The sequence below is a fragment of the Myotis myotis genome, unplaced genomic scaffold (assembly GCF_014108235.1).
Source record: "Myotis myotis isolate mMyoMyo1 unplaced genomic scaffold, mMyoMyo1.p scaffold_m19_p_15, whole genome shotgun sequence".
Taxonomy (NCBI): Eukaryota; Metazoa; Chordata; class Mammalia; order Chiroptera; family Vespertilionidae; genus Myotis; species Myotis myotis.
This window is the reverse complement of record NW_023416319.1, coordinates 26315084-26332125: the sequence shown is the minus strand read 5'-3', so window position 1 is coordinate 26332125 and position 17042 is coordinate 26315084. Positions and strand designations below refer to the sequence as shown.

The following is a 17042-nucleotide window of genomic DNA, read 5'->3' as shown; positions in this document are numbered from 1 at the left end:
CGACCCTCTAGCTCAATCTACTGAGCCAAACCACCTAGGGCTTGTTTTACATTTCTAACACCTACCTTAGGGCCTGACGCATGTAAGCAATCAATATTTGTTGAATACATGGATGAAAGAATGAAGTAAATAATTGACTTCCTATTATGGTGGATGAGAACTTAGCTCCCCACAACATCACCCTTCTCCTCACCCCACCATCTACCCCAACCAACAGCTCAACAAGTTTTGGCATAATCATTAATCAGTGTTTACATTATAATAATCTGTAGTAATGCTTCTGAGGAAACAAATAGTCCTTTGTAACCATACACCCTGCCTTGTTCAACCCTTCATTTTTTCCTAGAGTTGATAATTACCCTGTCTTTTCATTTGTTTGATTCTCACTGTACTTCTAACACTCTAACATATTTTTTCCAAAACACTCAAACATCTGTGTCCCCTACCTATAGATAACTTTCTGCATACACTCAAACATACTGGTTTCATCCCCTACCCTCACCCCCATCCCCCGAGACCTTTCTCCCAGAGGGCTCTGTGTTGTCTGTCTGCACCTAGGGCTTGTGGATAGGAAAGGTAAGCTTTCCTCCATCTGTGGCATAAACCGGATGGGTCAGCTCTCCTGGATAGAAGAAGCTGATAGCATTACATGCTCACAAGTGAAAGTTTTAGCTGTGGTTCTGTATGTGACCCTAAGATGTTTTTACTAATCACTGAGCTGGAAATGCTAACTTTAAAAAACACTAACATACCTATTAGTTTCTTCCATTCATTTGGCCTTTGACTTGGTTATGCTAGGCCTGTGGTTACTAACGTATCTGTGGATGTATGCATTTGCCATTCTAAATAAAGGCCAGGAAAGGAAGTTTTAAAGCTGACACACATGCATGTTTGTAATCCTTGTTATCCCAGGCTACATATGTTTGGATTTCTTATGTTTAACAAGACATACAGGCATCCTCTAAACAACTCCGGATAAGCTAACCATTCTGATAGACATTTAGTTAAATGTAAACAAGTGTGTAAAACCCCACACGATGAATTGAAAATAAAATGAAAATCCCCCTAAAGTCCGTACTTCCAGTTCCAGAAGATGTTTCCCCATAACTCCAGTATAAGTAAATCTATACAAATTCAGGAAATAATCTTCCAGTAAACAACGGAAAATTGTTCACAGAAAAGTATGTTCTGCCTTCTCCAGCCAAGAGAAAGTAAATCCCAGATACTTGAATAATAAACAACACATTGCCTATTTCCACAATACCTGTGAATGCTGGATACTAGAGGCTTTGAGATGGGATCGAGGGAGTGGGAAGAGGGGCTGGGCTGGGCCACTGAGGAGAATTTTCTACTGAAAGTCCTCAGAGTGGAGTAGGTTAAGAATCAAGGTGTTGAATCGAATCTTCAAAGTAGACAAGATTTCATAATAGACTAGAGGCCTGGTGCATAAAATTCATGCACTCAGGGCGGTCCCTCAGCCTGGCCTGCACCCTCTTGCATTCTGGGAGCCTTTGGGGTTTGCCTGCAGTCGGACATCCTTAGGGCTGCTGTGGAGGCGGGAGAGGCTCCTGCCACCACCGCTGCGCTTGCCAGCAGTGAGCCTTAAGGCTTATGGCTGAGCAGTGCTCCCCCTGTGGGAGTGCACTGACCACCAAGGGGCAGGCAGCTCCTGCATTGAGCAGCTGCCCCCTGGTGATCAGTGTGTGTCATAGTGACTGGTCGTTCTGCTGTTCAGTTGATTTGCATATTAGCCTTTTATTATATAGGATAAGGTGATCATTGGAAAGGGCTGACCTTAGGGGTAGGAAATAACAGCTAGAGGTGGGCCTGGGGAATGGGCAGTAAGTACTCCTAATTCTAGGGAGAAAAAAATATACATTGCCTACACAAATTCATGTTAATATTTTTTTTCTGTACTGGATTGACTTTGGGTCGGGAAGGGGATCAAATTGGTTCATAAGTGGTAAAAATATCTTCTGTCTGGTAATCCATTTAACAGATTCAAGAAACCCAATACCCCTAGGAGAAAATGTATGGTATAGTATAGTTAAATATTGACCTCCAAGCTAGCTGTGAGGATCATGTGAATGAACGTCTAAGATACATCACCTGCTCAGCATCCACTGGCTCTTTTGTGGTAACAGAACCCACATTTTGTTTTAGGGGATCACCCATTCCTACTTTCAGCCTTGATTAAGGTGTCCTACAAGCTGAAATGATAAGTTAATCCATTCCTACTTGTCATGGTGATCAGTTCAGCAATGGGTACATAACTGAAGCCAGGCCAATCTGGTCAATGAGATTCAATTCCAAGACTAGTGTTGGCAGTGGGGGAAATGAGCTCTGTGTGTGTGTGATTCAGCACTGAAATGCTTGGTACTACCTGGTGTCACTATAAATAGATCCAATTCAGCAAAAGATAGAGTCAAGAAAATTAAGTCTTCGTGATGTTGACTGAATCAATCCAGACATGCTGGAAGCTTTACTCCTGGACTTTTCAGGAACAATACCAGTAAGTTTCCTCTCCTTACTTAATCTGTCTGAGTTGAATTTGACATCACTTGCAGCCTACACTGTCCTAAATGTGTGAAGTATCTAGTACTATCAGTGGCAGATGTATGCTTATTCCTACGAATATTAGGATTAGTTTCCTTTCTTTCTTCTCTCCTCCCCTCCCACCTGTCCTTAATCTTAATTTATATCTCTAGTATATAAAGATTAGATTTTGCCAGTTTCTTTAGAAAGCATGACCAAATAATTAAAAGAAAATCTCCTTTTGGACCTCAGTTTCTTGATAGGTGAAATAAAGGAGTTAGAAAAGTTCATTCTTTTAAGCTCCTTTCAGCTTTAATTTTCTCTGAATCTGAAATGGAGAGCCAGGTGGCAGGGACAATTTGAGAAGCTCATCCTTTCCCCAACCACTCTGTGTTGTCAGTAGGATAGAAATCCTGGTCCTTAAAGAAGAGACTAAAACCAGTCTCAAGACTGATGTGATGAAAACATTTCCCTTCGTCTGAGCTTTCTCAATCCTTGAGTTTGCCCTAGATTTTAGGGTCTTAACCTCCATCCCACTTTTGAGCTTAAAAATACAACAAGCTATTTGTAGTTTGGTGAGAAAAAGCACCGCCTCGTTTAGTCTAGTTTCAGCTCTGCCACCACCTAGAACAGTTCTTGTTAAAGAGCTGACGAGGATTACTGATCAGATCAATAGGCAATGTCTCAGGGAGATAACAATGCTTCAATTCCACACACATTCTACTGTGTAGACTTTAAATATATATCTTCTAAAGTCTGCATAAATAAAATAAGGGAAAAAAGAACATCAGATTAAACATTGTTGAAATTTTGCTTATAAAGAATTCTGACTTTTTACTACTGTCCTATAATATTTTTCTTGGGCGGGGAGAGGGGGGGTAAGGGAACATTTATTGGGTAAATTACAGAGGTAGAAAAAGTAATTCTTGGAAGAAATGGACTTAGGAAACAAGTGACAGAGGTAAAGGAAGGGCCCTTGTAGCTTGGAGTGAGGAAGGTAAAGGGAACGTTCCTGGGTAAAAAAAAGGGAATGGCACTGGCCTGCTCCTGGGAGGGACAGAGCCTATAATGTTTTAATATTCCCTGTCAAGTGGAAGCAGTAGGAGGGCTGTCTTATTCACCTGGACAGCTAGAGCCATGTAACTAGTTTTGGTCAGTGGACTATGGGGGGAAGGGAAGTATGTCACATCTTGTCCAAGGCTGAGTAGTTGCAACAGAGACGGTAGATATGGCTCACAAAGACTAAAGTATTTATTATCTGGCCTCTATATAAAAAGTCTGTGACCCTGTACTAGGTCACTCAGGACTTGGTAGGTCACGATAAGGATTTGAGACTTAATTCTGTGTGCAACAAGAAGGCATTAAAGGGCGTTGAATGGGAAAGTGGGTGGCATGAACAGATGTATGTTTTAAGAAGACCTTTCTGGCTATGTGAAGAATGAACTGAAAAGAGGCAAGAGTGGGAGGCAGGTTAAAATAAGATGGTGCCTTGGTTGTGACGGTGGTGATGAAGAGAAGTGAGCTCATTGTCTATTTTGGAAGCAACACCGGGGTGATTTGGTTACAGATTGGATATTGGGTTGAAGGAGAGGAAGAAACAAAAATTCCTGATTTTTAGCTGAAGGAGAGACAGATGACTGGAGGAGGAACACGTTCTGAATTTCAAAGGCAGGTAATGAACAGCCGGCACCTCACACATTACATTTGATTATAACATATATAGTTGGTTGTTGTTTTTAAAAAACACACAAACCAACAACTCTGACAAGCATATTCTGGGTTCTACTTGCTGTCCAGGGTTAGATTAATTGTTCCTCTATGTCTGTTTAAAAATTTCATAGATTCTGCTCATTTAAAGAAAGGGGCTGTATTTCGTGGGTCTGCGTATATTTTGGGATCTGTTTGGGAGAAGTTTTTTTCTTTGACTAAGACCTCCCAAGTTTTATGAAAACATCTATTTATCTCGAGACACAAGGAGATTTTCAGCCTGTTGCAGCTTTTATTGGCACTGCCAAAAGGAAAACCGAAAGGGTTTCAATAGCCCTTTAATTGGGCCCTACCCAGGTCCCTAGAGCCGAGGATTTGTCCTAACTCGCACTTGGTGTTCCAGCCCTCACTGGAGTCCTTCCACAGTAAGAAAGCCCTGGTTTTCTATGATGACAGTCCACTAAAATGCTCCCCTTCCCCAATGCTCACCAGCAAGAAGCAGCCATCCCTCATTACACATCGCCATTTCGGCCTAGTCAGCATAGTGCCCGATATGAAATTTTGTGTTAAGTGGTATTATGATTGGACTCCTTTCCCAAATTGGGCAAGGTTTTCCCCTTGAGCCAGCACACTGGTTTGCCTCTAAGGATATCACTTTATCACTGTAGTTGCGTAACTGGGTTCAGCTTTGGATTTGTATCTGTTCAAAAGGATTCTGTGAACGGATGAAATCTCTCTCTGGGCTGGAGGATTTGACCCAAAGCTTCACGCTTGTTCTTTTGGTTTAATAAAGAGAAGTTTTTTGCCTTGACATTATAAAATGTTGAATTTGAGAGACAGACTGATCAGATAGTGACATTTCTAAATTTATGATTAGGTAAAAATATTTCTGGCTCTTTTCATAGAGGAAACTTACTGGTTCACTGTGGAATTCTTATCTCCTTTGCTACTAAGACCAGTAAATTATTCTTCCTGTTAACTTTTGAAAAGAAAAAACCCCAAGATTGAGTCTGAACAAGTTAGTGAAAATTTTTAAGTCAAAGGGACTATAATCTTTATAATATTGTTAGCTACTCCTAAGAAACCATTATTATGAGTATAGATAGAGGAAAAAGGAACAAACAGGCATTTCACTTTTAATAAAAAAGAGTGGATTAGGGTCAATTGAGCTCAAATTTCTGAAATACATTTTCTGACTCTATTAAATATCATCAGGATATATAACATCATCAACAACAAAGAATTCACTAGGTAGATTGTATAATAGAAACCTAATTCAGTGAAGAAAGCTATATTGTAAATTCATGGAGGCCTCATTCTTACAAACATGAATTTGGAATGTTTTATACTGAAGAATTCACCTAGTCCCACAGATCAGTTATAAATATTAATGGAATGGCAATAGATTCTTTTCAGATTTTACTGTTTAATATTCATTCTTATGATGCAGGGAATTCAATGTTTTGTACAGTACATGTGGATTCTTCTCATTACCTAAATGAGCACATATATGAAGTCTGTATGGGCAATGATCATTAAAAACAGCAAGGCCCAGGTATAATTTTAGGGGGCATATCAAAGCCTTATCAACTCACTTAATAACAAGAAAGTCACTGGTAATAGACCAAAGGGCTCTCTAAGCTAAATGGACTCCGTAATGTCACACCTGGGCAAAATGATGGATTGGTGATTCTGGACAAAGTTAAAAATGCGAACTGATATAAAGTATTTATGAAACATGATGAAGCCATTTCCTGTGTTGAGATTCTGTAGTCAGACTTTGAAACCTGCTCTTGAATTAGTCTTAGCCCTTTGATTTGGTGACGACTTACTTTACAGTGTCTAACTCTTCTTGGATAGGCTGTAGTGTAAATTTTGAGGATTTATTCTTATTCAAAAAGTGATTTAAGATGGCATAAAAAGAAAGAATGGCATCTAATCTAATGTCCTCTGATTTTCACACCTTATTCAGGTAATGAGATATTGTTTAACTACCCTAATGTATGTGTTACTATTTTTCACAAAAGATAATATAAATTTAACTAAACTTGCACTATTGGCATTTTGTTTTGTTTTTTAATGAGAAAAAGTTATATAACTGATACAAGAAATCATAGAATATTTATATGTGACAACTATAAAGATAGCATCCACTGCATGCCTACTATGTGACAAACATGGTACTAGAAGTTTTGGATATGCTATCTCATTCAGTCCTTATAATATTTCTGGGAGACTTTATTAACCTTATACTTACAGTACAGATAAATGAAGCTCAGAGAGATTAAGAAACTTATTATCACAGAGCTATTAAGTTGAATCACATGAAAATTCTGGTATTCAACCACTTTTAATTTACAAAGTCAGCAATATAATATGGTTCAATCTAATTCTAAGTGTTGACTTATAATTTGAAACTAGGTATATGTTATTGCAAAGTAGTCACACAATCATGCTGGCTAATACTGGTTATTTTTGACCATCCACTATAAACACCAAATGATGAATTATACAATAAAAAATTAATCACTCACCAAACTTGGGTTGATATGAACTCATCATTTATGGCAAGGTTCCTATGCAAAATATCATTTCATTTTAATATCACTGTGATGTAAAAAAGAGATAACTGCTAAGCCGTGGCAAAGCAATGGTGCATTGGCAGAACTGATCACTTACTTTCTAAGTTACATATCTCAGCTGGAGCACAACTGTTCTTTAACCAGCTATTAAAAAGAAATGTTTTTCACCAGCTATTAAAAAGAAATGTCTTTCACAAAGAGAACAGCGCGAGCCTTTGAAGTGTAACCTTGGAAATCGAGCTCTGTGTTACAGGGCATCATTCAAAGCAAGTGGCTCTTCCCTGGAGGACGTGGTAAAATTGTTATTGAGAATACTTGCTCCTCTTTGGGACGAGGGCTCCTTAAAGCTTTCAGGTCTTCACTGGCAATACCTCTGATACTATATAAAGAATTGATATGCCCCATTCATCAGTATTCCCAATGTTGTAGGCATAATACAGAGCTCCCCAAAGAGGTTTCTAGTCATTCTAATTGCCAAGGACCCACATATGCTTTTCAATGGCTTCTAGATTCAGCACCTAGAAAGCACACTCATTTTATACGATTTTAAGGGCATAGGGACAGATAACTAGGTTGTCCTAGGGATGAACAATTTGCTGACTAGCCATTACTTCTTCTTGCCTGCTAAGTGGGTGACCAGTGCTGAAGTATTAATTCTCAATATTATTTCAGGAACTGGGAGGACATATCAGAGCTGCATAAAGGACAACTGGCTCAGCAAATATTTACTGAGCACAGAATACACACTCCTCTTAGGCCTGATGTTAGTTGTCTATCTCTTATTTTCAATCTTGATCAAGATAAGAGGGATCAAGTGATGAACAGCATGTTTGATGGTTAGTGGCATGCATTCCCACGAAAGGAGAGAGCAACTAATTCTGGAGAAAGCATCAGACTCTGCTAACAGGTCATAGCAATTCTTTAGGCCATGAGACATTCAGGTTGATCTGAGGAGGAACACTTGACAGTGAGGAAAATGGTGAAATCTTTTCTGAGGGAGCTCTAGGCAAAGGCAAGTTCCCACCTCTTTGGGATAGTGTTGTCATGGTCCCAGATAAGAAAGGACTAGAATGAAGACTTGTCAAGCTCTCATCCTTGTCAAGTCTTTACTGCCTCCCAGGACACAAGGCTCACAAGCTGTCTGAGAGTTATGCAACTTTACAAGACGGTTCTCAAGTTGCAAAGGTTTTGAGATGCCTCCAGAATGATGAAAACCAGGCGCTTGTCTGGGAAGCAAAGCAGAGCACATCATGTTGAGCCCTGGCTTCCAATCCAGGGTGCTGACAGCTTCACTCAGGCCACAGTGAGGACTTAACTTCGAGAACCTTCTAAACAGTTCAGTTTCACCGAAAGAGCCCTTCCCCAATTTCTAGCTCTCTCCACAGAGTGACATGGTTGCAGGTATGATGAAAACAGCAAGGCAAGCCTGCTTTGATGTGTAATCCAGAGAATGAGGAGTTGTGTCTTGATTTAAGATAAGGGTCTCAAACAGATGCAGGGCTTGCCACATAGCCAGCAAACTCCAAATTTCTGCTCAGGAACTAACCTGAAGAAACCAAGTTCCTATCTAATTTCATACTAGATATTACAAAAAGTGCTTGCATTATATTGATTACTTCACAACTCCCAAGTAAAAAGCAGCCATGGATTTAAAGCAGTTGTTCAATCCAGGACTATGTTGAGGTTGTAGGGTGCCAGTTTCTCACCACCTAACTTTCTTTCTCTTCTTTCCCCTTTTCTGCTCCTTGCCCTCCCCATTGTTTTAGGATGTCTAAAACTTCTCCTCAATTGGGCAAAGCAATTTAGCTCTCCTCACTCCCACTCCAAACTGGTCTTTAATCTCTTCTAGGTGCTCAACCAACAAAAGAACCATTTCTTAAAAGGATTGTAATTACAAATAGCAAAAATGGGATGTTATTACATTTAATACAGCAGTTTCTTTATTAGACAATAGCTACATGCCTAGTTAAATGGTCTTTGTTAATGGAGAAGTCAGAGGGACTGTGGCAATTTCCACCTGTGAACTTCTGCTGATTTTCTGCTTCTTGATATACATGGCCTTCCTCACCTACACAAAAGTAACAGAAGGTTTTCCCTTGCTGTTTCCTTTCTAAATTAGCAGCAGTGATGGTGGCTTCTGTCAGGTTTTCTGTTGCTCTCATCTATGACCTGCAAGTTTAGATCTATACATTTATCCATCATAAAGGTCATCTGATTCTCATTCCCCTCTTATCTTACAGTAATAGTGGATAAAAACGACATTCAGTCACCTTCACCTCGGCCTCATGTGTTCTGGAGCAATTCTTGGCCAACCTGAAGGTCTTTTGTAAATCTCAGCTGGACTGCCACAAGTTCAGGCCAATACCACAAGTGAAAACATCACTCTCAGAGGGCAGGGCAGGCAGAGCACAAAGGTGGAATGTTGACACAGAAAGGGACTTAGAGTATTTAATGTTTAAGACTCACTTCTTAGTGTGGATGCTATAGAAATCTGTAATTTGGAATTGAAATTGCTTTTAGTTACAGAAATACCAGGCAGCTGTAGACCTCAGACTCTCTTTACCCTTTGCTCACTGCTTCTTGGACTTTTCTTGACTTGTATTCATCTATTGAACTTTTCAGTAGCACCAGAGAAAGTTAAATAATAGGCCATACTAAAGTTTCTGGTTTATTCATGGATTTAAATGTTCCATAGCCTTCATCTTTAATTTCTTCACCAAAAGAAAGAAAATTATTTGGTTCATGTTGACAAAAGGTCTTAAGAGTTCTTTTAAAGGTTCATAATATTATCACGAGGCAACAGGATTCTTCCCTGTTTCAATTATAGATGAGCTAATACTCTCTCTATTGTATAGATCAGTGCATCCATTTATATTTATGAGGACTCTTGCTTAATTCCAGATTTCTAGTTCAACAGAGCCTCCTATATCTATGTCCTTCAGAATTCTCATTTGAGTAGACTTCATGAAACCTTACATTTTATGAGGGTGGGGACTATGAAATCCTCATTTCTTAGCACAATGCCTGGCACACAGGCATTCAATACATATTTGTAAATAATTAATTGTTCAACCGAATCAACTGAGAATTCAAAAGGTCTAAATCAAATACTTGTAAATTTGATTTTTCTGAAAGAAACTTCCATAAGATATATTCCCCCCTGTAATATGCTCCATAGAATATTTTTAAAGTTTATTTTTGATGTTATATATTTAGCTGCTTTCCCACTTTGTGCTCCATCTCTGGCATTGAATTTTTTTTTTTCGGCATTGATTTTCATACTTGCTTGGCAAGCGGGAGGACAAGTGCTATCTTGGATGTGACTCTTTCCCATTGAGGATAGCGTGATAGGGAAACCAGAGGCTGAAAGGGATCTGTCTGGTGTTTGTTTTTACTTTGTGTGCAAATGTTCTCCTTACATTTCATTTTCTAAAGAAAACCCACTTTTGCTTTTTAGAAGTGGCAAATATTATGTGAAATAAGATTAGTCTCTTTTATAATTTGTACTGATTTTAAACGACAACAATGGATATTTTATATATAATATATACATATGTATATTCGCATATATTTTATATAAGTACATTGTACATTTATACATATGTACACACACATATATAGGGTGCCCCCCAAAAATGTATACACACATTTTAAAGGCAGTATTTATTAAAACACATTTCATTTTCAAAATAGAGCTATCAGCTGTTAAAGTGTATATACACTTTTTGGGGACACCCTGTATTGTTTTTATTCCTGAGAGATCATCCCAGAATATTTATATTACAATCATGTGATATTCTATGGCATCATTGTAATAATGGGATGGATACTTATAATTAGAACTTGAACTTGATTACTATTTATTAAATTATCTTAGCAGATTTATATAGACAGCTTAATTGGATTATCAATGACTACATCTGTTATACAAAAACCATAATATCATGAACTTTGTAACATCATGAACTTTGTAACTGATTACTGTTGTTATTATTATTATTTTAAATATATTTTTATTGATTTCAGAGAGGAAGGGAGAGGGAGAGAGAGATAGAAACATCAATGATGAGAATCATTGAATGGCTGCCTCCTGCACACCCCACACTGGGGATCAAGACTGCATGTGCCCTGACCGGGAATTGAACTCTGACCTCCAGGTTCATAGGTCGATGTTCAACCACTGAGATACGTCAGCCAGGCACTGTTATTTTAAGATGATGATTGCTATTTTATCTGAGAGCTCTGCTTCTGGAGTTGGTACAGACCGTTCATGCTTACAGATCTTTCCCTTTCCCCCCTTATATTCTTTCCCCCTTTTTCTTATTCCTTTTCTTTTTTTTCTTCTACTTATAAAGTATTACCTATCTGGATTGAATTTTCTGCAAGTTTATGAACAAATAATTCCACATTTATTCAAATCCTAAGGCAGACCCCTTTGTACTGTCGATTGCATTGTTATCTGCTTAACTGGAATAATCAGGAACTCCTTTAAGTCACACAAGGTGATTGGATTTAAGGCCCTGGGCCCATCCCAGTTCTTTACAGGATTTCATACTGTGTTCCTATCTTTTATAAAGAGTTAATGTAATAAACAGCTATATGGAATAACATTTCTGCATCTTTTATAAAACAGCTATTAAAGGCAAGACATGCTATATTAGTGTTTGTTACTCAAAGACCCTAACAATAAAGTCCTTGCAAATATAAATTCCATGTGATGAAAAAATTTATTCATTTGTTTGTTTTCTTTTTGGATGGATTAGATTATATCCTTTGATGAGATATTGAAAGCTATGTAATTATGGTGATTGGTCATCATATTTCTAGAGTTCAGATTGTGTTAATCAACTCAGATGGTTGCGTATCGGTCTTTTACTCATCATTAACGCTCTTCCAGATGGTGGACAGGGAAGGATGCTCAATCATTTTCAGGAAAAGCTGTACATTTTATTTATGCCGCCTTGACTCCTATCTGCACTAGTGACAGGAGGTTGCATTCACCTAAATTAGGCTCATTTATTTATATCCTTTGCTTTAGAGAATATAATATCCAAATTAAAGGCTGGAATTATTAATTATATTAATAGGTAGCCTCGATACTGACTTATTATTTACTAAGTGCCACGTGAAGCCCTTTTTATTTTTAAACTTTTTCATCCTCAACCCTTTAGGAGTAAAGTCAGTAGCATTTTGCAAACTTATTTGATGACAGAGCCCCTTCCCTGCATCTCAAGGAACGGGTGTTCCATTGAACACATTTTGGGAAACAGAAACCTAAGTGTATTGGGTCATACCCATAACTATTGGTACTTGAAATTGAGTCTAGTACATCTTGGAAATGAGCTCCTCTGCCTAAGAGACTTTGGTTCTGGTCTGGCTTCCTACATGTATTGCGTATTCCTGATACCTGACAAATGATTATACCTTGACCTCTATCTGATTTGGGCCACTAATCCTTTATCCCCTGGCTCTCTTCATGTAGGTTCAGCCCTGTTAGCCTTTGTCTATCTTGTTGCTGACCCACCTTGACAGAAAACAAATGTTTCCTTTTATTAGTTGAGTCTGTGTATTATAATATTAATTTTTGATTCAACCAACACCCCAAATAAAGGGTGGGTTTGGGATAGTGTTAGTGACATAAAAAGACAACTCTTACTGGTATAGTTAAATATCAATAAAATACAGTGGCGTTATAGTTTGTGGATACTCACATTATGTGGATTCATCTAGACCTGTGGTCGGCAAACTGCGGCTCGCGAGCCACATGCGGCTCTTTGGCCCCTTGAGTATGGCTCTTCCTAAGCATTAGGAGTACCCTAATTAATTTATAACAATGTACCTACCTATATAGTTTCAGTTTTAAAAATTTGGCTCTCAAAAGAAATTTCAATCGTTGTACTGTTGATATTTGGTTCTGTTGACTAATGAGTTTGCTGACCACTCATCTAGACGCATGTAGCATCCTGCCCCAGGTAGTAAGAAAAAATAGTTTAAATGCAAGGCAGTTAGATTTTATGTTAGGGAATGCCATTATTGGAGGCCTCCCATAATTTAAAACTTGCATATCCAAGATTAATTTTTCATAAAACTGACATAGGAATGCAGGTATTTCTTTGCTGTCTGAAGTGGCACCACCATGGGCTGTAGCAACAACATGGTTTCCTATTCACCTGGCCCTCTAGCTTTAAAATTGTTAAGATTTTTAAAAAAAGTATATTTTTTCAAATGTTGCCGATCATGTGAGAATTTATTAATATTTTTATGCTACGCTATTTCAAATTGGAATGACTCTGATTTTATAAATTGCTACTGCATTGTGTAGTATTGGTGCTTTCATCCACCAACCCATTCAGTTTGTAGAGAGAATTTAATCTGTTAGGAAATATGACTGCTATTTCTTTCTTTCCTTTCATAGTAGAAAATAGCACTCTGCCCTATAAATGCAAACCAAGTATTTCATCTGGCCTCACCCAAAGAAACTGAAATCTATTGAATGTTGGAAAAAAATACTCAATTTACTGCAAGTTACATCACTCTCCAAAATGTCATGTAGTTTTAAGGGATGTTCAAAGATAATTTTGAATATACATGGTTCTTCTCTTTATATGCCATCTTTAGAACTTTACCTCCCACACAAGATGTGACTCTACTTGCAGATAATAGGCATTATTTGTTGCCAACCCAACATTCACCACTCTGTTCTTTCTTCCTTAAAAAAAAAACCCCAAACCTATGTTTATAGGTTTCTACCCATTATATGACTAAAGAAAAGATTATCCTAATACTAGTTTCAGGAGTGAATTTTAGTTTGTCTAGGCTTGTCACCGTGTCTCCCCGCACCCCCCGAACACACACACACACACACACACACACACACACACACACACAATGCCAGTGATTCCTTTCAGACTGGTCGAGTAATCCAATTCTGACCTATGAGATACAAGATGAAGTCAAGTTGAGGGGTTTCTGGAAAGATTTCCTTGATTCTTAGAAAGGGGCAGAGGCAGAAAGAGTTCCTCTTCTTCCTAAGCATGTCGTTGGGTCTAGATGTGATTCCAGCAGTCACTGCCATCTCGCTACCAGTCTTCTGAGGATGTCAACATCAAGAATGGAAGAGAGAACAGAGAAGGCCAAATCTAGGTCCTTGAAGATCTTGCTCAGTTCTTTAATCAACCAATTTTGAAATCCCCCTAATTTCTTCCTCTGAGATAATGTGTCAGTAAGCATGGGCTGTTATAACAAAATACCATAGATAGGTGGCTTACACACCAGAAATGTGTTTCTCTCAGTTCTAGAGGTTGGGAAGTCCAAGATCAAGGTACTGACTGACTTGTCATTCTGAGGACTTTCTTCTTGGCTTGCAGACAGCTTACCTTCTCACCTTGTAACTATCCTCAGTTGGTCTTTTCTTCGTATGTGCACAAGGGTGGAGAGAGAGAGAGAGAGAGAGAGAGAGAGAGAGAGAGAGAGAGAGCTCTCTTCTTCAATTTATAAGGCCACCAATCCTATTGGATTATGATCCCACCCACATGACCTCACTTAACCTTGACTACCTCCTAAAAGCCCTGTCTTCAAATATAATTACATTGAGGGTTAAAGCTTCAACATACAAATTTTGGGAGGAGACAAATTCAGTCCATAGTAGATAACAACAAATGTCCTGATGTTGTTTAAACAAGCTTGAACTGTTTTCATTTCCGGTTATATATTACTGAATACATCCTAACAGATATCATATCTTATGAAGCAAAAGGATAGTGTCTAAGTCATGACATATAACACGAGAAGATCAAAGGCTATTTTTCTTTTCTTAGAACAAAGCAGTTATAGAGTTAAAACTGGTTAGTTCATGGCTGTCAAAGGGCATTTCATGAACTGCTGATTGTACATATATGTGGTATCATGTTAACATAAACAGTCCAGCCCTGAGGGAGTTTTAAGTTATAAAAGAAACATTTTTTTAAGATCATGTGCTCTGATAAAAAAACCATGCTCCAGCCCAGTTCTATCATTATAGAGTTCTGGCAAGCCACAAGACGTTAGATGGTGATTTTATCAAGCAAGACTTCTAACTAATGGCTCGACGAAACCATCACTGCATCATAAAACGCCGTAACAGATTGAAATGACGATCCCTTTCAAGAATTTTGTAATTTTAGATTATTACAATTTAGTCCACAAAAAGCAGTATCTCAGGGATCACAATCCTACAAATAAGAATACACGTTCGCCTTTATGCCTGAAATGAATCAGTTATGTTTATTCTTGCAATTCAAGTCTAATTTGTATAGCTATCTTCAATAAAAAGGGTGGAGTACAGATTTTATCCCATTCTGGTAAAGCTCTTATGAAACATTTTACCTATCATTTAGTTACATTAGATACAAAGTAATTTTATATAGTCTCCCAAAAGAAAATTTAATAAGTAAAATTATATTAAAGTGAAGGGTTTTCATAACATTGTAAAAATCACCTTTTTTTTTTTTTTTTTTTTTTTTTTTTTGTAGCCTGGGAAGTAGAAATAAGAGCAGCACTTATCAAATTTTAAAAACAAAACCCAACAAAAATCAAACTCCGCCAAGAAAAAAATGATGAGAGAAATACATTTGCATATAGATGAATTCATAAGCCAAGGAACTTGGGCCATTTTGAAATCTTAAACCTTCTGACACGATTTTTATGAACTCGGTAATACAAACCATGTTGTAAGTGATTTTCTGCAAAAACTTCGCTGGTTTCACTGTGTATTGTATCATTGGCCAAATGTGACATTAAATTTTATCCCCTGTGGCTTGGAGTTAAATGCTTGCTCTGTTCAGAATGGCAACACTCAATTAAACAGCTTTTTGCATGATCTACACCCACCATTGTTACTGTATTTAAGGGAAATAATGGGGGTACTGACCTATATTGCGTTTCTTATTATCAATGGAGATGAAGCGTATGCAGGGATTACTGGTGATGTACTGCCCGGCCCAAGGGACATCAATCTTCGTGCCAGCTTCATAAAAGAGGCCCAGAGCGTAGCGAGAGGAGTAGCTCACAGACTCCAGTTGCTGCCTTTGGCATTCACTAATCACTGTGGAAGAAAAAGTATAGGCCATCAAACCTGCAAATATCATCTTTCCTTTTAGTACATCAAACACAAAAGTCCTTTAAACTAGCTCCAACTGTTTCCACCAATTCCATCTCACTTACAATGAATTTTGAAAGGTAACGTGAAATAACATCAGCTTTCATTTCTTTTCAGAATGATTACTGACCTTGGCACAATTGTTTTTACCAAGCTGAAGGTCCAAACTTCTTATACTGGCATTCAAGGCTCTCAAAATTTGACACCAATTTGCTTTTCTAGCTTTATATCCTAGTTATCATCCTGGGACTGTCTGGCAACATTATAGAGTCCATGTACTGAGCACTTACTATGAGTTAGATTCTTTGCCAAACACGTGCCACAAGCATTTCAATCTATTCTAACAACTGCTGTATAAGGTAGAGTATTATTCCCCTGTGACAGTTGGGGAGACCAATGCTCCATCCCTTATGGACTCTTAAATTCTTCCCTGTCATATAGAGATTTGTTGGCTTGTCATCTTCCTGCCAGGATTATAACAGTCCCTTAAGTACAGGGACCACACCTTCGTCGTCTTAGTTATAGGACTCTACCCTACTCATTATAGGCACACCAAGGATGAAAGTATAAAGGTATAGAAAGGCAAGCATAGACATGCAAAGTTAAAAACGTAGGAGGCAAATAATTAACAAATGGAAAAAAGACTGGGAAACGAATTAGGCAGGTTTAAGTTCAAATCTTGACTTTGCTACTTACTAGGTATGTGACACTGGTCAAGCCACTTAATTATTCTAACTATAGTGCTCTTGTCTACAAGTGGCAATACTAGTGCAGAATGTATTAGTTATATTGTGAGGATTATAATGAATAATGCATGTCACAGTGCTTGGCTTAGGATAAGTGTTCATTAGATAGGCATTTTTTCTATTAGAGAGAAGAAATTATTTAGGAAAATGTGGAAGTGTCCATCCTGGGGTGTAGAAGGAAGAAATCTCCTTCACTTTTTAATCTCCATCTCCAATTTCCCTACCCTGAAGGGTCTCGGGGAACTGCTTGCTCCTATATGTACAGCGTTAATAACTTGCATCTCAGGGAAGGCCATAGTTCTGTTCTGAAGATGTAGGCAGACTGATTAAAAAATG

At 38.1% G+C, this 17042-nt stretch overlaps 1 protein-coding gene across 3 annotated transcripts in view; it reads right to left on the bottom strand.

Moving 5' to 3' along the window:
* RNLS (renalase, FAD dependent amine oxidase) overlaps positions 1 to 17042 on the bottom strand; it is a 218288-nt gene that overhangs the window by 32718 nt on the left and 168528 nt on the right. For 2 of the 3 annotated variants that reach the window (XM_036336707.1, XM_036336709.1), the window contains exon 5: positions 15733 to 15906. The exons of the other annotated variant lie outside the window; for it this stretch is intronic. In XM_036336707.1, the coding sequence (XP_036192600.1) occupies positions 15733 to 15906 (174 nt within the window). The remainder of the gene's footprint in view (positions 1 to 15732; positions 15907 to 17042) is intronic. 3 annotated transcript variants of the gene reach the window in all.